Source organism: Terrapene carolina, unplaced genomic scaffold, assembly GCF_002925995.2.
Source record: "Terrapene carolina triunguis isolate 2854851 unplaced genomic scaffold, T_m_triunguis-2.0 Scaffold238, whole genome shotgun sequence".
In the NCBI taxonomy this organism is placed as follows: domain Eukaryota; kingdom Metazoa; phylum Chordata; order Testudines; family Emydidae; genus Terrapene; species Terrapene triunguis.
In genome coordinates, this window is record NW_020664589.1 from 11,858,907 (window position 1) to 11,879,185 (window position 20,279).

The 20,279-nt window shown below is 43.1% G+C and overlaps 1 protein-coding gene across 1 annotated transcript in view; it reads left to right on the forward strand.

Moving 5' to 3' along the window:
- The window catches only part of COL5A1 (collagen type V alpha 1 chain), a 239,793-nt gene extending 230,264 nt beyond the window's left edge, over window positions 1–9,529 (forward strand). The window contains exons 65-66 of the mRNA XM_024206663.3: window positions 339–572; window positions 6,489–9,529. Coding sequence (XP_024062431.2) covers window positions 339–572; window positions 6,489–6,635 — 381 coding nt within the window. The 3' untranslated portion in view covers window positions 6,636–9,529. The remainder of the gene's footprint in view (window positions 1–338; window positions 573–6,488) is intronic.
- Window positions 9,530–20,279: the final 10,750 nt, after the last annotated feature.

Sequence of the window (20,279 nt, forward strand, 5' to 3'; positions counted from 1 at the left end):
TGTGTGTGTGTGTGTGTGTGTGTGTGTGTGTGTGTGTGTGTGTGTGTAATGAAGTCCTAACCACCCAGGCAAAGGGACTGTCTCGTCTGTGACATGTATGCCAGTGCTGGGAGCTGCAGTGGAGTGCAAGTGTCCATTGACAGGATGCTGATAAGAATGGATAGAGATGACAGGCATGGTGGCATGCTAACTACAGGTATCCGTTTTCCATGAAGAGATGAACTCGCCCACGGAGCATTTTCGAGTCCATAATTCTGCATCGGCTACTTGAGTTTCCCAAATGTGTGTTTCACATCCCTGCCTAGTATTTCCCCTTCTTTGTTTTCCATTTCTCTCAGCTTTCCTATGTGGATTCGGACGGCAATCCCATCGGAGTGGTGCAGATGACTTTCCTGAGGCTCTTGAGCGCCTCCGCAAACCAGAACATCACCTATAATTGCTACCAGTCTGTAGCATGGCAGGATGCCACCACGGGCAGCTACGACAAAGCCATCCGCTTCCTGGGCTCCAACGACGAGGAGATGTCCTACGACAACAACCCTTACATAAGGGCTGTCCTAGACGGTTGTGCAGTAAGTATACACGCTGACAGAGTTAGGCATAGGAAGAGCTTCTACACACAAAGCAGAGTCAGTCTGGCTTAGTAACTAGACCTGGGGGGTGTCAGTCAAGACTCAGGGCTTTTTCTTCCCTAGCTCTGCCACTTACTCAGTGTAGGATGTTGGGGGAAGTCACTTCAAAAATTTTCAAGTGTCCCGTGATTTTGGGTACTTCTGTTTTTGGGTTTCCAACTCGGAAGACTTGGGGCCTGATGTTTTAGAGGTGCTGAGAAGTTAGTTTCCACTGTCTTCAGTTAGGATAGGGAGTTCTCAATACCTCCGCTGAGTTCTCAGTGTTTCTTGTTGGGCACCTAAAAGCAAAGTGCTTAAAATGAGCGGCCACTTCTGAACATTTTCACCTTAACCTCTCAATGGCTCAGTTTACTCATCTGTAAAGGGGACAATAATTACGTACCTACCACACAGGAGTCTTTCAAGTCTTCTTTAATTAAGTATTTTGGAAGCAGTTTATTTTATAGTTACACAATGGTATGATTCCACAGAGGAGTGAGCTCTGTAAATCTATCCTGAAAGGCAAAGCGTTAAAGACTGGAGTTTGGTTTTTCCACTGCATGCTCCCAGACCCAACTTCCCAGAGTGGGGCATGGTATTGTGATGGATTTTTACATCTGAAGCATGCAAGCCTGGTGATATTTGATCAGCCTCCGGATTTAAAAGGATTGTGTTACCGTGCACCTCTACTGCATGACTTCATTCTTGAAATTGACAAAGGAGATAGGAAGTGAGGGTTCAGTTTGCTCAATGCTTGCAGCCTGTCTCCTGGTTATAGGGCAATCATACACAAGGCCTAATCCCATAGGAAGGATGGTTCTAGTGGTTGGGGCACTAGCCTGGGACATATAAGACTTAGGTTCAGTTCCCTGCTCTATCATGGGCTCCCTGTGTGACCAGCAACAAGTTTCTCTGGATGTCAGTATCCCATCTGTAAAATGGGGATAATAGCACGGCCCTACCCTGTAGGTAAATAAAAGATTGTGAGGTGTTCCAAAACTATTTTAGTAGGGACCATTGAAGTACCTTGGAGAGAGAGAGATTATGGAGGCAAAACTTCCACCCGAGACAAGAATTGTACATATAGGTGCCTACATTTTGCCCACAAAAATAGCACGCACCTTGCCTGCATTTGTACGTAAGCAGGTATTGATGCAAGTAAATTGAGTTTGTGATTCACCCGGATGTAGGTATGCCGTTTTGCCATTTGTGCAGGTAATTGTGGGATTTGTGCTTGCACATATTTTGCAGGCTCATCTTAGATTCTAAGGGTCTGATTTTTCAAGAGTTCAGGGCCAGATTTTTAAGTTTCACTACCCATAATTCAGGCCAAATTTTTAAAAATGCTCAGCTCTACCTTTTGTAGCTAAATAAGGGCCAGATTTTCAAAGGTGCTAAGCATCCTGTATTTCTGAACCTAACTGGGAGCTGAGCTCTTCTGAAAATCTGGAATCTAGATTTGGGCACTGACCCTCTCTGAAAATTGTAGCTCCCTGTCTGAAAAATTGGTGTAATGTTTGCCAGTTCAGTTCATGCTAGGACCCAGTTTCTTAAAACTTGGAAATATGCAAAACCTCTCCTTCTTCTGCAACTGGGATGATCAAAATCCACAGGACTAAAAGAAAAAAAGAAAATATTGCGATGTCTCAGGAAGTGAACCTTTAATAGAATTTAAGAGATTAAGTCGAACTCCGTTCGGAAGCCGGAGTGTTTTTGCTATAGAAGCACTGAGGGAAAATTCAATTAGAGTCACTAATTCTCTTAATGCTGCTGCAGAGAGATGAAGAGTGCTCATCCCATAGCTGAAAACACTCAGAAGCCACGTGGGGAAGTTTATTCTCAAGTACTTCATATCTCTTGACAATATGATGTGCCTTAGAAAAGTCACCCCCCATCTCACCTTTCCGTACTAAATCTCAGGGAAGCTGGAAGATCACGCATCCCAGATTTAAAAGCCGATATGCTTGATGAAAAACATTACAGTTAGAAATTATTTTGCTCAGGCGTCCAACATTTTCTACATTTCTTTTCCCTTGTTCTTTCTGTAGCTACAGATATTTGCAGGAAAACAGCCCTCTTAAGAGTTTATTTGCCTCTGTTGTTGTTGGTTACCAGAAACTGTAACATAACCTGTTATTAGAGCAATCAGTTTGGATGTCACAAACAGAAGAATATGGGGCTGAATAAACAGCAAGAGCACAAGGGATTGTGACTGGTGGCTATCGTTACCACTGCAGTAGCACCTAGAGACTCTGAATGAGATTGGGGATTTATTGTGCTAGCCACTACACAGACAGTAAGGGCTAGTCTACACTTACCCGGTAGTTCGACGGCTGCGGATCGAAGTTCCGAGTTCGATTTATCGCGTCTGGTCTGGACGCGATAAATCGAACCAGGAAGTGATCCCCGTCGACTGCGGTACTCCAGCTCAGCGAGAGGAGTACCGCGAAGTCGACGGGGAGCCTGCCTGCCGCGTGTGGACCGCGTCTGAACCGCGGTAAGGTCGAAGTATGGTATGTCGAATTCAGCTACGTTATTCACGTAGCTGAATTTGCGTACCTTACTTCGATTTGGGGGGTAAGTGTGGACCAGCCCTAAGAGACACTCGCTGGCCCAAAGAGCTTACAGTCTAAATAGAAACATTGTGAAAAGGGAAATGGTCACAGAGAGGTAAAGTGACTTGCCCAAGGTCATAAAGCAAGACAGTTGCAGAGTCAGGAATAGAACCTGAGTCTTCTGAATCCCAGGCCTGTGGCCTATCCATTAGACCACACTGCCTCTCGAGAGATGGGTCTGCAAAGGTTAATTCTCCAATTAAAATGTGCTATGCTACCATACTTGAAAATAGTGCAAAAAAGAGAAACTATTCAAAACAGAATGGGCCGGATCCTGAGCTGGTGTAAATCGCCAGGCTCCACTGACTTCAGTGAGACTATGCCAGTTTACTCCAACCAGGCACCTGGCCCCATTATTTCTTTTCAGTTTCCCAGGCTGCAGCTATAGCAAAGATTATTATAGCATGTTATTTATTACTTGTACCGTGCCCAGAGATGTGCTAGGCTCCAGGCCGATTGGGCGGACATGGCCCCCGCCTAGGGTGACCAGACAGCACGTGTAAAAAATCAGGACTGGGTGGGGGGTAATAGGTGCCTATATAAGAAAAAGCCCCCAAAATCGGGACTGTCCCTATAAAATGGGACATCTGGTCACCCTACCCCACCCCACTCTAAATGTACACCTACATTTACGGAGGCATGAAGGGTATGGACACTGCACGCCCAACTAGCACAGGTATAATTGGGAGCATAGACCGTGAGGCAGAGCTTAGGTAAATAGAGTAGTGTGGCCTACACGTCTGACCCCCCCAGAGTATGGACCCCTATAGGGCTCTCTACGCGCCCAAGCAATGCTTCCTACGTCCACCCTGCTATTTTTAGTAGTGTAGTGTCCTGCTGCCTCCTTCCTGCCAGAGCCTTCCCTCACCCACCGGCGTGAAAGTCTCTGGCAGCAGGGAGCTCTCAGAGTTTTTCCCCATTGCCTCCCCCTGCTAGATCCTTTCATTGTGGCATGGAGCTGCACATGTCGTGCCTGAGCCCTGCGTGCTGCCATGTAGACGTAGCCTGTTGGTCTGGATTGGGTGAATTTGCTTAGTCTTCATGACCCGGGCTTGGGAATGTCACTCCTCCTCTGCAACATCCACCATTTCCAAATCCATCAGTCGGAACCCAAGTGCTGCGGCTGCTATGTCAGAGCCAGCCAGTCCCTGGATATCTCCGGGTGCAGGGAGCCAGGACACAGTCTACGCACCTGTGAGGCTTTAAATGGTGCATGAACTTGTGGTCATCTTCTGCACAGGGTGAATTTCATCCTGCCCAGCGCTGGGCACCCTCAATGCACATTGATATCAATGGGAGTTGAGGGCACTCAGTTCCTTGCAGAAACAGGCCACAGGTTTACTAAGGCAAAGCTCCCAAGTTCAAAATACAATTTTTGCCAGAGTGAGGCCATCAAGGATTGGGTCATAGCGTTGGAATGATAATGGCCATCTAACCAATGTAGCACTGCTGCAGAGTTCCTGGGGAAGCTGATCAAATGCACACTCCTGCCATGATTCATTCTGTTACAGCGAACACCAGAGGAATTCCAGTGCTAATGTTTGGGCCATTATTTGAATGTGTTTTCACTGGTCTTATAGCCCTTTTTTGGTTCCTGTGATATACCCTGTCCTTCTGAGACACACAAATCAGAGGGTACGGTAAAGCAAAAAAAAGCCCCTCCATAAATTCACTTGTTAGTGCAGTTTTGTATGCCCGTGGGTGCACTTCTGCTCCTCTAATACTTATTTATATTTCGGAAATAAGTGTATGGCCAGCAGGCATGATAAAAAGACAACATCACCTTGCAAATTCCATCAAACTTTAAATGTGGTCTTTTTTGTAGAGCTTGGATAATAGTCAAACTAATAAATGTAAATTAAATAGCACACATTTGCTCAACAACCCAGGATCCTCCTCAGGGAGGTAAAACAACAATACTGCAGCCACAACCATTTTACTAGACTCCTGTCCCAGCCCTGGTACGTGCTGAAGACTGGATTAACATCTCTGCATGTACTCAGCAGCTGCTTATGCTTCTCCAGAGGCCTGTCTGGTTACAGTAACCTCTTCCCATTTTTGTTGAATGGTAATGAATCATCCCGTACAATTGTGTGGGTCATGGACAGTGGAATATATATGTTCAGGGTAGGGGTCATTATATTAATGAGTCTTGTAGCTGGTGAATAGCCCGACATTTTTTCCTTTTATAACGTGCTTGGTTTAACGTCTGTAAAAATAATCCACAGCACAACTGCAAAGAATCCATTCAGTCTGGCCAAGATTTTTGAAACTGGGTGCCTCCATGTTTGGGTGACCAACAAGGATGCTCAACACTTTCTGAAAATCAGGTCCCTTTAAGGTTTCTTTAGTGGGACCTCCCAAAAATTGAGGCACAGAATCATTAGTCACTTCTGAAAATCTTGGCCTCTGAATCAATGTTCACTACTTTGTTTTTCACCTTATGTATCATCCAAATTCCCAGTTTCTCCCTATGTTAACCATTCCTTCTCACTTCCTATTTTAACCTCTACGCTTTTCCAGTGCTGGATGAGGCAACCTTCATGGCTCCTTCTGGCCTGCAGTAGAGAGATCCTAACTGGAGCTGGTCAAAACTTGGAATTCCCAGTTTGTGTGAAATTTTGTCACTTGGAAATTTATTTTCACTCCATTGTGAAACAAATCCCAAATAGTTTTGAAATTTCCCATAAACCAAAAATTCTGGGGGGGGGGGAAATGTGTTTCAAAAAAAATTTCATTTTGAAATTTCAGATTTCAGAATTACAATTTGAGTTTTATGGCTTTTTTTTGTTGTTTATATTTTTATTTTTACATTATTTCATGGCATGTCAGTCATATAATATATATGACAATAATATGCACTATTAGCCTTACATGTCCTCATATGACACAATAGTTAAAATATTTTATTTGTTGGTAGGTTGGTACAAATGCACACTTAGCTATTTACTGACGTGATATTGGTTTCCATTGGAGGTACGAATGTACTCAGCAGAGCAATTGTATTAATGTATTGCATTCAGACACTGGGCCCAGTTCATTCCTGCTACCAGCAGGTACAGTTGCATTTACTCAGTGAAATTCCACCTGTTTATATCTGGGCTGAATTCGGTACAATCATCTCCATTTGCCTGGTAAGCCACTCAGTATGGCTTATGATTACCATGAGGCTCATTCATACGCTTGGGTTTACTTTAGTATTAATGATACTATTCGCTCATCCGAGTTCCTTTTTTTTTTATCCCCCCTTCTCTCTTATTAGACAAAGAAAGGCTATCAAAAGACTGTCCTGGAGATCAACACACCCAAAGTAGAGCAAGTGCCTATCGTTGACATCATGTTCAATGACTTCGGAGAAGCGTCACAGAAATTTGGATTCGAGGTGGGACCAGCTTGCTTCATGGGCTAAGAGCCACCTGAAAACTAGTCTCCAAATGAGCAACCTCGTAACCTCATTGCGCCATTTTTTAAAAAAAATGTTGTCACATGCACGTTCTGAAACTGGACAGTGATGGGTTTTTTTGGTTTTTTTTGGTTTTGTTTCTTGTTTTACCTGAGTTCAACTGTGCCACTGCATCCACACTTACCGAATCCAACTCAAAGGGAGAGAGAACCATTCCCACAACAGGCTCAGAATCACATGACCTAAACACACCACATGTGGCAAAACAACCTTCCAAACATGTCAAGGGCTACAGTACATTTTTCTGCATGCTCCTTTTCACGGCCACCGATGGACTCAACTTCCTCCACTCGAATGTACAGAAATTAGAACAAATCAAAGACTTTCTTGCCATGAAACTACAGCAAGTTCTTGTTTATGGATTTTTTTTTTAATTTTTTTTTAAAGAAAAAAACTTGAAACTATGTATTCAACTTGACCTTGAAATCATGTGAGAATTCTGGGCCTGATCCAGTCCCCATTGAAGTCAAGGAGAGTCTTTTTGTTGATTTCAGTGGGCTTTGGATCAAGCCCATAAATTAGACTTAAATGGTCATTTCCAGAATGTTTGGTTTCTCCATTTAATTATTTTCACAAAAATTAACAACCCAGATCAGTGAATTTGATAGTGTAAAGTCACTCTGTGCATCTCCTTACCATGTATTAAAGGTGCTTATATTTTTGTATGTTTGTAAGTAAATATTTGTATTGTATATTATTTTAAATGTTAAATGTTGCTGGCTTCAAAACATGCATGTGACCCTGTCTGCAGTAAAAGAACAACCTTTCTCACCAGCACCCCACACAAACAATAAATCTAGAAAGGGTGGCAGTTAAGGTTATTTCCATTGTTTGTGTCCAAGTCAAGGCTCTTGCCCACACTTACAGCACATTCTTAAGCATGTCAGTAACCAACGGAACTACTCGGGCTTAAAGTTAAGCATGTTAATAAGTGTTAGCAGGATCAGGGCCCAAAGTAGCAGCGATCAGTCAACACCCACACACATGCAAATGAATTTCAAGATCATTTTAAAAGTCACACAGCTTGGATGGAAAAGTTTTGATGCAAAATTAAATATATATTTTGTGCCACTTTCTAACAGCCCGGTTTGTAAAACCCTGATTTGGAAAATCAGAGCCCCATCTGGTTCTTTGCCTTTTTGTACACTCGCCTTAATTTTTTTTTTCTTTCTTGTTTTAATTCCATTCCAAATGGCAGATTGCACATGGCAGGGAAATCCGCTTTCCCTCTCCCCCCCCTTAAAAATAAAATTAAAAAAAAAAAAGGTGCTTTTTATTTTTACATTTCTCTTTGTGGTGCTATCTATTTTACTAACTAATACAACACTGGTGATCCCCTGCCATTGACCAATCTCCCAGCATGCTTTGCTTTAGCCACTTTCAACACAGACTGCAAACGTTTGCTACAGTCTTTGATATAAATGCATGCTACCCTCATATTCGTTATGTAGATGAGATGCTTCTTTTCTTTAAGTGTATTATGGTAGCTTATATGGCCCATGTAGAAAGTATTAAATGTGCTTACTTGGTTTGTTATTTTTTTTAAGAATATCCATACACTTTATATGGTGGTAATTATGCCAGATTGTACTCAGTCGCTGAATTTTTGTGGTGCTAATTTATGTATTTGTTCAATGTACTGAAGTGAAGATGAAACTGCCCAATTGTCTTTCTTGTTTGCTGCCTCAGCTGTAATTGCCTACAAAACAGCTCAGAGAGCAAAAGAGAGAGAGGAGAATGTGCAAATTTCCTTTGTCTTCCCACATGGCCGGCAGGAAGGCTTTTCACGTAGCATTGGGCAATTCAGATTGCAACATGCAGATAGATTGGTTTTCCCCAACTGTTTTCTCGTTTGGGTCACAGCTGGAAAATAAATATTGCAGGTTATTATTTGGCCTGGAGTACTGCAGTGTGCTTCAACCAAGGGGGTGTATCATGGTAAAGGAAATGACATCACATTTACTGTGAATAGAAGCCTATATATGATGTCCTTTCCCCTCCTAAGCAAAGGAAAGCAAGATTTGATCAAAGGGAGGTGAGCAAAGCATTCTGAGAGACCTTCAGTCATCCGCAGTGCTAGGGGAATAAACAAGAAGCTGTGACATGGCAATGGGTTGCGGTGCTTTTCATTCCGTGAGAGCCGGTGTAAACGTATCCTTGTTTTTTTCCAGTTAGGAATAAAAGGTGCTATCCAAGGAAATCACATAGAAAAACAGCAAGGCAGTGCAATCACATATATGTATTATAGATCAGAATTCAGATTCCAATTGAACAAGTGGGAATCTCAAAACTGTTGCACATTCATCTCTGCAATAAAAAAAGCCATATGGAGTTACACACACATGTGATGATGTCTAGGTCATGTGATTCGGTTATGAATTCTCCTCAAGGGAGCTTTTTTTATTTCATTTCTTTGCTTTTTCTTAAATTCCTCTGTTGAATACTACAAAGTGTTGTAATTGTACTGAAGTTCCAAACTCTTCCAATTTTCCCCTGACCACTTAGCTATGGTATATTGCAATAAAATTACTTCTTGTATTTGCAGACCTTCTTTTTGTGTAATTTTATTTCCCCCACCCTTTAATAATATATATGACTTGAACAAATGTTGATAAGAAAAATAAAACCTATGGAAAAAAAAAGTTTTTAGTGCATAAGGCCCTTTTTTAAAAATATACTGTCAAATGACACCTTGTACATTTCTTCAAAGTCCAATAAACATGTCATAAAATTTCAGTGTAATGCCCATAAGAGGTATTTTTAAATATTTTAAACCTGTGTAATAAAGGAATAAATGTAATAGATTTTTTCAATAAATCAAGTTTACTGTTTCCACCTAACCCAACGTGATGTGAATGTCTTCTTGAAGTACAGCATGATTTCCCCACACACCCTTCTGCTCAGTGAAGCCTGAAGAGTGCAGGAGAGGAGTGGAAGAGTGCTCACAATAATATATGCTGTAAAATTTAAAAAAAACCAAGCTCATCAGAGAGATCATTTGGAATTCCAGACGTCGAATCTTTTTTTGCTGAGCAACTGAAATTGACCCGACAGTCTGAGAAGGCAACATGAGGCATTTCAGACAGTACTTTGCTAATGTAACAATATGGCCTAGTGGCTATCAGTCTATTGATTATAGTACCTCGGAAGCGTACTAGGTGCTTTGCCGAGGATGAAGAAGGGCATGGCTGACCTCAAGTGCTGCATTTGTTTAATATCTGATACAGGGCCTGATTTACAAGGGGGTGTTTAGGCACCTAAAGATGCAGATAGGAACCCAGGCAGTTTTGAAAATCCCACCGGGCACGCCCGTGGCCATAAAATAGGCCCGTAGCCATTATCCGAGGTCTATCTCCAACTCTTGCAGGAGGATGGGCTCAGAGATCTGGTCCTGTAGATCTTTTCTGTCTCTAACTTATATTGGTTGAAATAAAAACCTCCCAACGCTAGAACTGCCAAGTTTCTCATGTTGGCTTTTCTAAGTATAAAAGCCAGGTCTCAGAGGTTCCCCTGCACTGTCATAAAGATGTAGTGTGAGATTTTTTTTAAAATGCCGCAGCAACTTAGAAGCACAATTCCCACTGGATGTCAAAAGGGACAGCCAACGGGGGGGGGGGGGGGAGGAGAGGGAAGCCCCCCCCCTCAGTGAGTCTCAGAGCCTGGGGTCAACTGGCTTGGGCTCACTGGGTCAAACTATGGGTCTAAAACTAGATGTTCCAGTTTGGGCTCTGAAACCTGGTGGGGAGAGTGGGTCTCAGAGCCTGAGCAGGAATATCTACCCTGCTAGTTTTAGCCCCGTAGTGTGACCCTGCAAGCCTGAGTCAGTGGACCTGGGCTCAGACTTGGTACTGCAGCTTTTTATTTGTATTTATTTATTTTTGCAATGTCGATGTACCCGATGGAGTTTGTGCTTCCAAATCACTGAGCTGCTTCTAAAAGCCCCGCCCAGAAGAGTCTGCACAGTGCTGATCATGATTATCGTCAGGAGAGTCCTCTGTGCAGCGAAGCCTTGATCCTGTGAGGTGCCGCTGCTCTCAACTCTCATTGAGCTCCGGGAGATGGGGAACTCAGCACCTCGCAGGAAGGCCCAACACTTTGCAAGACGGAGCCCCTGTTTGTAACCAGAGAGACTTCAAATAGCACTGGAAAGGGGGTGGGCTTCCACAGTGAAATGCGTGTACTGCAGCTGAAGCTTCTTTAGTGGCCCCAGACTGCTCCAGCTGGCCCTTAAACACTCTCTCCCCCCATAGTCATTAAAATAAGCTTAAAAAAATAAGGCAGGCAAGATGGTTTTGAGGACTGGTTTCTGGAAATCAAGGTTGAATTCCCAGCTCTTTTGTTTTTCCTATGTATCTTTTGGGCCAGTCCCTCTGTGTTTCAGCTCTCCATCTGAAAAAATGTGCATAGTAATACCCCCTTTCTCCAACCCTTTGTGGTATACTCGGAGACAGAAACTGCTCAAACTCAATGAGGCCCTGATCTGGGTTGGGATTTACAGACACTACTGGTATTAATTAACACAGGTACTAATCTGATTTAGATCATTCAGCAGCCAAATACATTTTTTACCTCTGCTAATGCCTTCAATAGGTTATCACTTGTTCCGCAGCCAGAAGTCACAACAATAACGGCACCCAAAGAGTCTTAACCTTGCTTCCAAACAGGCATTCTAGACCCTTTTTAATTAATGTTCTCATCAAGACAACAATTCAGAAAAGGAAGTGAATGGAAGATTTCGCCAGGTTATTGGTGGTTTCCCAATAGTCTACAGCAAAACTCAGTTACTAGACTGCAGTTGTTCCCTCTGAGCATCAAGAGGATTAGGTTTTGTTTTGTTTTGCCTTTTTGTGTTTAGCTCCAAGGACGTGTAAAAAGATTACTGTGTACAAAAACCAGTCTTAATGGATTATAGCTTCATCAATGATTTAGATAATGGCATACAGAGTACACATAAAGTTTGTGGACGATACCAAGCTGGGAGGGGTTGCAAGTGCTTTGGAGGATAGGGTTAAAATTCAAAATGATCTGGACAAACTGGAGAAATGGTCTGAAGTAATTAGGATGAAATTCAATAAGGACAAATGCAAAGTACTCCACTTAGGAAGCAACAATCAGTTGCCCACATACAAAATGGGAAATGACGGCCTAGGAAGGAGTACTGTGGAAAGGGATCTGGGGGTCATAGTGAATCAGAAGCTAAATATGAGTCAACAGTGTAACGCTGTTGCAAAAAAAGCGAACATCATTCTGGGATGCATTAACAGGTGTGTTGTGAGCAAGACACGAGAAGTCATTCTTCCGCTCTACTCTGCGCTGATTAGGCCTCAACTAGAGTATTGTATCCAGTTCTGTGCACCACATTTCAGGAAAGATGTGGACAAATTGGAGAAAGTCCAGAGAAGAGCAACAAAAATTATTAAAGGCCTAGAAAACCTGAGCTATGAGGGAAGATTGAAAAAATTGGGTTTGTTTAGTCTGGAAAAGAGAAGACTGAGAAGGGACATAACAGTTTTCAAGTACATTGGGGATTTTTAAGAGCAGGTTGGACAAACACCTGTCAGGGATGGTCTAGATAATACTTAGTCCTGCCTTGAGTGCAGGGGACTGGACTAGATGACCTCTCAAGGTCCCTTCCAGTTCTATGATTCTATAGAAAGTCTCGGTCATGGTAACAACAGCTACTGCTGCTAAGGTTTAGATTGCTATATTTCAAAAATGCTTCTTGGCAAGACTCTCTGGCTAGTGTTGCTGTCTCTCAGGTCAAGTGGAAAGATGCCATCTCCTTATGAACTTGTCCTTGGTTGCGATGTACCCCTTTTTGAACCAAGGTGCTTCTATATGTCTGTATGTACCATCTCGCTGCTAAATCCTACGTCACAACTATCAGTCCCCTCAACTCGCATTCCCTTGAGCTATAACCAGCGTTGGGTGGGCCTCAGATAAAAGGAAAGTTTGGTTAAAATATTCAATGTTCTGATACTTATTCTAGGGGCAGGTGTCCACGGTTAGTAAGTTCATGGCAAGCGGGGGTGTAAAACTACAGCACCCCAACCTGCTATGTGCTAACTGCCCATGGACCATCCTATATCAACTTACGGTTCTGAAGCATGCTTTGATCTACTGTCGTTTCAAAGCAGAGCAGATCAAAACACACTATGGACCTTTTAGGGCACAGCAGCTGGGAGCACAGGCAGTTAGTGCATGGCAGACTAGTGCGCGGTAGCTTGCCGCATGCTAACTGGTGATGTACACGAGCCCTATGTGCAAGTGAACTTCTTGGGACAGGCACAGACATCTTGAAAGCATGTGTTCTTAAGAGATTATGGGCCGGCCCGCCTCTGGATGGAATGAGGAAGAGCAGAGGTACCAAGTGTAGGAAAAAAATGTTTGAAAAATATTTGGTTAACTGATTTTCAGCCTTAAAGCAAAAGCTTAACTCAGGTCTTAGGTGATAATTCAGGCTGGTTCTTTCTTTAACCAAATTGGTTTACTGATCCCTACTTTACAAGCCGTAGAACTTAGCTACTTGTAGCAAACACTTCTGTAAATACCTCAAGGTCTAAGAGTTGGACTCAGTGGGCAGGGCCTTGTATCTAAAGTATAGGGAAAAAACTCCCAAGATTCTGAAGAGGATTTGAGTGTGTCAGGGAGCTGACAAGTGGGGAAAAGAGATGGAATAAGCCTCACTACTTTTCTTGTTGCATAGCCTCCCGAATTTGGTGCCATTGTTCTAAAAAAATAGTTACCTTTAGCGGAGTAAAATTGTTGCCCTATTAAATGAAATACTCAGGATAATTGGTGGCAGGATCTGTAACAAGAAATAATTTATTGCTGCAATCAAGCTTGTGTGTCCAAATTTGAAGTGGGAAAGGGGCTTGGATAATCAGTGTTGGCAATTTCCTCTTCCTCCCCCATGAGGAGCAAAACAGTATGAGCCACAGAGAGGCTTCATTGGCACTCAGTGTACGATCGGAGGAATTATTCTTCTCCCGCAGCCCCAGTCCCGTCTCCATTTGCCTTGTGCACAGACTGCCGCATCTAGAAGCAGGACGTGGCTCTAATTTTAGCTGGGTCATTGTAATTTTCAGTGTGAACGGATCAATGCTCAGTTGCATACAGCCAGATGTACCCAGTGACCAGCCTGAAGGAAGAATAGCTGAAGAAAGCTCCTATCACTCTCCTTTCAAACTCACGTAACCTCCTCGGTCTCCAAGATGCCATGACACAAGGCTCACAGCGGTGCACCTGGACAGAGGTTTTCCAGGAGCACAGGTACACGTCACTTCCCCTGCTCCTGTCCAGCACCTCATTTGTTTGAGAGTCACAAAGAGGTGCTTTGAAAGGGACAACTTTAGCTGGGCATTCACCAGGGAGAATGAAATGGAGACCTAAAGGGAAGTTTAGTAGCTGTATTTCTACACTGGCACTTGGAGTACAAAGGCAGAGTAATGCATGGGTATTCCAGGGAGAATCTGCCTGGGGAATGGCTGCTAAAAGCTTGCAGGCACTTACTCCGTTTGGAAGGAAGTAAATGGCAGAATTTGCCCTGGGTCCGTGGGTGGGCGAATGATGGTAGACATCAAAGCATTCCCTGTAGCTGTGAAAAATAAGAGGCATGACACTTCTGCCCCCTTGCTAACTTAGTGTATTACACCAGAGCTTAGAGAGTCTAGCCAAAAATCAGGACCACGTTGTGCTAGACTGTGTACAAGCACATAGTGAGAGACAGCACTCCCCATCTAAATAGGGAAGACAGAGGAAGGGAGGGGAAACTGAGGCACGGGACAACAAAGTGACTTGCCCAAGGTCACACCACAAGACTGTGTGATAGAATCAGGGACTAAAGCCCAGATTTCCTAGCCCCTGCTTTAACCACAAGGCTCACCTTCCTCCTTATGCAATGGCTTCCACAGCCAATAAAGGGAGCCACCTGAGATGAGGGATACTGCCCCCATCTTATCTGCAGCAGCAGTGGTGGTGGTATCATGTGGAATACAGGTCTCTTGGGATTCAGTGGAGGGAGTCCCATTGCTCTTATTATCCTCTTTCCTCCAGCAGTGCCTCTAGAGAGAGACCTAACTGAACCAGCCAATGGGAGGTGAGTTAAATCCCAACAGGGGTTTTCAGAGTCAGGGCAGGGAAACATGCCCAGCTGGGAATTAATTAGGTGCAGCTGAGCCTCATTAGACTCCAAATGCCCTTTAAAAGAGGCAGGGGAAAGCTGGGTGCTTCTAGTTAGAAGGCAGGACAACAACTGCTAGGGACAAAGAGCTTCTCTGGGTCTATTATTTTCTATTCATAGATAACTCTGGGCTTTTTAGTGGGTTAGGATTTTTAAGCTGCCTGAAAGGGATGTGGCCGGAGACTGTCATGGGCTTTTGTGTGTTCTGATTGTACAAGGACTGTCTAGAAATGAAGCAGAAACACTCAGGGAGGGTGACCTTAGTTTGCTAAGCAGAGGTCTCTGAAGGAATTTCTCTTCAGCTGCTTGGCCCCTGACTCTGCCTTGAGTGCGGATGAGGAATTACTGTAGCAGGGGTAGGGAAACCTATTGTGTCTTGTGGCAGCTATGGGGGAATTTCAACAGACAAGATGAAATGAACTCTGTTGGAATTTGTCTCAGGCACGAGGATTATCCCTTAGTCCTGGCAATCCCAATGGTTCAAAATTAAAAATAAAAGGTGGGGTTGTTTTTTAAATGGCAGGTTCTTTGTATTTGTCTGCTGGTTTCTGAGCCTTTAGCGATCACATCTTCAAGGTTTTCTTTGCAACACAAAGGCTCAAAAGGTCATTCTTGTCCTGAGCCTTCTGCTCTGATTCCCACCTGAAGCCACTTAGAAACCCGTTTCTAAAACTGCTCTGCTGTAGCGGTGGAGGCTCTGAACCACCCATCAAACCAGTGACCTCACCCCTGAATGAGAGCTGCAGCAGCTGTGTTTCTGGTAGCGGGCCAGGGACATCAATAATACAGATGTAGGGGAAAGAGAAGAGGGAATGTTGGCTTGCTGAATTTTAACAGAGGAAATAAAGGTGGAGGGTGTGCAGGGAATTTTAAAAAAACAGAGGCGGAGGGGTAAACCAAGCCAAATCTAAGCCTGCTCACCCATGCAACATAATTAGCAGCACTGAAACAGAGCCAGGCCAGCAGGGTTAATGCAGCTGCTATTGCAAATAAGCCACTTCCAGAGGAACAATCGCAACTTCTCTATCACCCCATGCAGCCTCTGCTCTGCTATACCAAAGGCACCGGATCAGTGACTGGGGGCGGGAGGGGTGTGACATCCAATCAGGGAACAGATCTAAACAAGGCACAACAAGACTCTCCCCCACCAAAGCTGCTGGTGCTTTTTAGAAACCGGCTGGGCCAAACTCTTCTCTCCCTGAGGCTGGTGCAAATCAGGAGTGTTCCATTGAAGCCAGCGATGCGAGTGCTAAATCAAGCACACGGAGGCTAGCGACAGCAGGCAGGGTGATTGTTTTTATCTTTCTAATGCTCAATTGTTGGAGAGAGAGGAGGGAAAAGATTTTTTTTTTTAAAGAAAAAGCTCTTTCCAGCCTACAAATGAGCCTGATTTAACTGCATCTCTCTTATCTGGCCACAAACTATTTAACGCTAGTATAGCCCAAACTAGATGGTACCTATTCCACCTAAGCTAGGAAGCGTTTGAAAGAGACCTTTTATTTCAATTAACAAAGTTGTCATTTGTATTACAGTAGCACCTAGGAAACTCATTCAAACATTAGGGCCGGATTGTGCTAGGAGCTGCATAGACAAATAACAAGGACCGTGCCTACCCCAGAAAGCTTGCCAGGGGGCCAAGGCAGTCAAGGGTGGTGCTTTTGCGATAAACCATGTTGCTACTGGAGCTGGCCCTGACTTGAGGATATTTGTTCCTAGGACTGGAGAGGGCAATTCTCACACTTGTTTTAAAATTTTGTTTTCATTAGCTAAGGGCCTTTTCTTTCCATAACACAAGTAAGAAAAGTTGTGATTAAAACACAGGACTGGGACCCAGGAGATCTGGGTTCAAAGTTTGTCTCGGACACTGATTCTCTGAGAGACCTTGGTAAAATCACTTAGTCTCTCTGTGCCTCGGTTTCCCATCTGTAACATGAGGATTATATTTCCCTTCCTCAGAACGGTGATGGGGTCATAGAGAAACCCAGGTAGACAGCTTTTAAAAAATGTATGGAGTGAAGTCTGGGTTCTCTAATGTCAATGGCAAAACTCCCACTCATTTCAGGAAGTATCCCTTCAACTATGGGCTATTTCTCTCTGACTTTTGCAGTCATTCAGGGTACATCTACACTGCAATGTACCCAGGGTTAGTAGAACTCAAATTAGCAGACCCTGGATGTGTTCACCTAGGGCTTGAGTGTTTCCACTCATTTCTAACCCCAGATTAGGAATTGTTGAACCCTGTGTCCCAATCTGGTGCTCCAGCGTCTACACTGCATTGTGTGGGCCAAGTCCAACCTCCCATACCATAGACTGCCTAGTGCCCCCCAAATGTGGCCGGTTAGCCCTTTGTTCATGTGGCACTGTGGGAAAACTAGACTGTCCAACAAACCTGACTGTCCAGAGGACAAAGTAAGTCAGCCCGTGGGATACTTTTGGCAGACTTGCAAAGCAGAAGTTCATGGTACTGTGTCTATGCTGCAAAGCAATAGGGCTTGAACCTGAGTTCTGGCTTAACTCGGGCTCAGATCCTCCACCCTGGGGGGTCCTGGGATCCTGGGTCTGAGCCCTGGATTATTGTGATTTGGGTTTAGATGGAAGGGGGGTTAGGCTTGAGCTTGAATTCGAACTTTGGTCTTACACTGCAGTGTAGACATACCTTTTATCCTTTGATCTTGGCAAGGACTTCTGCATGGATGAAGCAGGCAATGAAAAGGTGCCAGGCCAAGACTCTCGGGAGTCCTGTGCAATAACAACCCAGCATATGTTCGTAAGACACAGACGCACCCATTGTACAAAAGATGATTGGATCAGGACGGTACAAAGTGAAGGGTTCCATCTGTCCCAAAGCCTGCATTGCCGCTCCAGAGCAGCAGTGCTCTGTGTGTTACAGAGCTGGCATTTGAGTTGCTTTTTCTTTTCCCAGATACAGCTCCCTATTTCTATTGCTGCACTGGGCAAGGGCAGTACTTTACCTGCATGCAGGTAGGCCCTTGTAAGAACTGGTATGCCAGCGGTTAAAATGTCAGCTGTGCCATGGCCGTATAGTGAAGCATGCCAGGAGCAATGAAGTCACAGCTCCGGTACATACCGCTGACAGTCCAACATATGCAATGCGTGGGAACTGTGGTGATTGCATCCTGTTGTCTCTAAGCTGAGACCGCTTCAGCTGAAATGAGCCAAATGCTATTCTTAACTCACTAACTCATGTTCTTCCTCCCAGCTCTTTAAATACGTGTAATTATTTGAAACTGGCCCACTGGTAAAGATAAAAATTGATAACCATAGAGACAACTTCCCTTTTCAGTTGGATGGAATGTCAGGACTCTTGAATTTTATTCCTGATTTGCTGGGTAGATTTATGCAAATAGACGCTGAACTGCTATGTAAAATCAATGTCTATAATAATTACAGGAAGAGGCTGGGCTAAGAGCTGAGCTAAATTTTTTCAGCTGGAAATTTTTTTTTTTTCAGAGAAAAATGCAGATTAGGCACCACTGAAATGTTTTGTCAATTTGTATGGATTTCACTATTTTTTTCCCCCCAGATTTTTTTTAAAGAAACAAACATGTTTTGTTTTGATGCTTTCTACACTAAATGTTTTGATTTTTCGACTTGAAACAACTTATTTGGTTTCAAAATTTCATTTAACTTTATTTTCAAAAACGTTTAAAAAGGGTCAAAACTAAACCTTTCAGTTTTCTCAAAATGAAACATTTTGTTCAACCCCAAATGTGGCTTTTTGTTGTTGTTGTTGTTGTTGTTTTTTTAACTTTTTGATTTGCTGAAGATTTTCGTTTTGGGGCCAACCCAAAACAATCTTTTAAACTTTTTAAATTGGCAACGAATGGGAAAATCCATTATTCCCCAAATTCTGGCCGAGCTTCCTTAACGTTCTTAAAGCACTTTGAGATGCTCAGTTGAAAAGTGGTGTAAAAACAAGAAGTAATATTGATAGGATGGAACTAGAGAGGACAAGAAAAGTACTTTGATACCTACTGAATATGTTTAAACAATGAGGAGTCCTTGTGGCACCTTTGAGACTAACAAATTGGTGCCACAAGGACTCCTCCGTCTGTCAGTAAAAACAATAACATGGCTACCCCATTGAAACCTAGAATATATTTAGTACTTTGTAAACTGGGGCTTTCATTAGTATGTTTATTCCCCTAACCAGAAGGAGAGGAATGCGGGGGGAAAGGGAGAATAGCTAGTTCTTTCCAATATCAGCTGACCTGTACAGCATCTTTCCTTCCACAAAAGGTTCAATACTGCGATTCTGTTTTTACTGACGTTCCAATCATATCAACTGATATTACCAAAAACCCTAGAAGATACTCGCTATGAATTGCAATGAGAGAGAGAAAATGGGGAAGACGGCTATTGGTAGACCACCACCATCTGTAAATGAAGCGGTAGGCCTATTAGTGGTGGAAAATACAGCCCAACCAAAACATGCCCCGTGTTTTTCAACACCTCACAGAAAGGCAATGCCCTGTAAACATTCATAACGTTGCCCTTTCTGCTAATGGGACACTCCTCCACACATGCTCACCCACAGTTCCCTAATTTAAAAAAACAACAACCTGGATCTAAAGCAGTGAAGAAAAATTAATCTGGTAGCACCTCTTCTTCTGAAAGATCTCAAACACTCCTGTAACAGAAGAGCCTCTACAGCTGTCTGTGTGTAAATAATTAAGATGCCAGCAAATGGCACACAAGAACATGTGGCTGAGTTTTGTATGATCAATAAGACGTGTGCATTGCAAATAGCTCCCTCTGGCTGCCCTTTAATGCTTCTCAAATGTAAGCGTGTATCAATTAAGTAATTAAAATGTAAGCAGCTGGAGAGTGAAGGATAGCAATCAGGTGGATGATGATAGGAAGGGGGAGGTTATGGTCAAAATTCTACTCCTACTTGGAGCTTGTCAGGAGCCTGATTCTCCATTTCACAGGAAATGTTGCCATTTCAAAATGTTTTCCCTTCCGAAATGGAATGAAGGCACAAAAAGTTGAAATTTCCCCCAAAATGAAATTCTGAAAAAAAGCAAAAAAATTTTGGGGGGTCAGTCAGAACATTTCATTTTGATCAAATTGAAATATTTTCTTCTGATTTTGACCTTTTAAACCTTTATAAAAAATTATTATAAAAAATAGTGAATTTTGGTTTGAACAGTTTTTTTTAACCAAAAATATATGGAAATGTTCCATTTCGTTGCAACAGGGTGTTTCAACATTATCAAAACACTTTATTTTTTTCAGGGTGCAATTTTGTCAAAATTGATACTTTTAAAAACGTTTTGATATTGATAAAAGTTGATTTTTTTTTGGATGATAAACCATTTCAATGAAAATTTTCTGACCCACTCTAGTCCTACTTTTATGTCCACACATGGCAACCAGAACCCTGT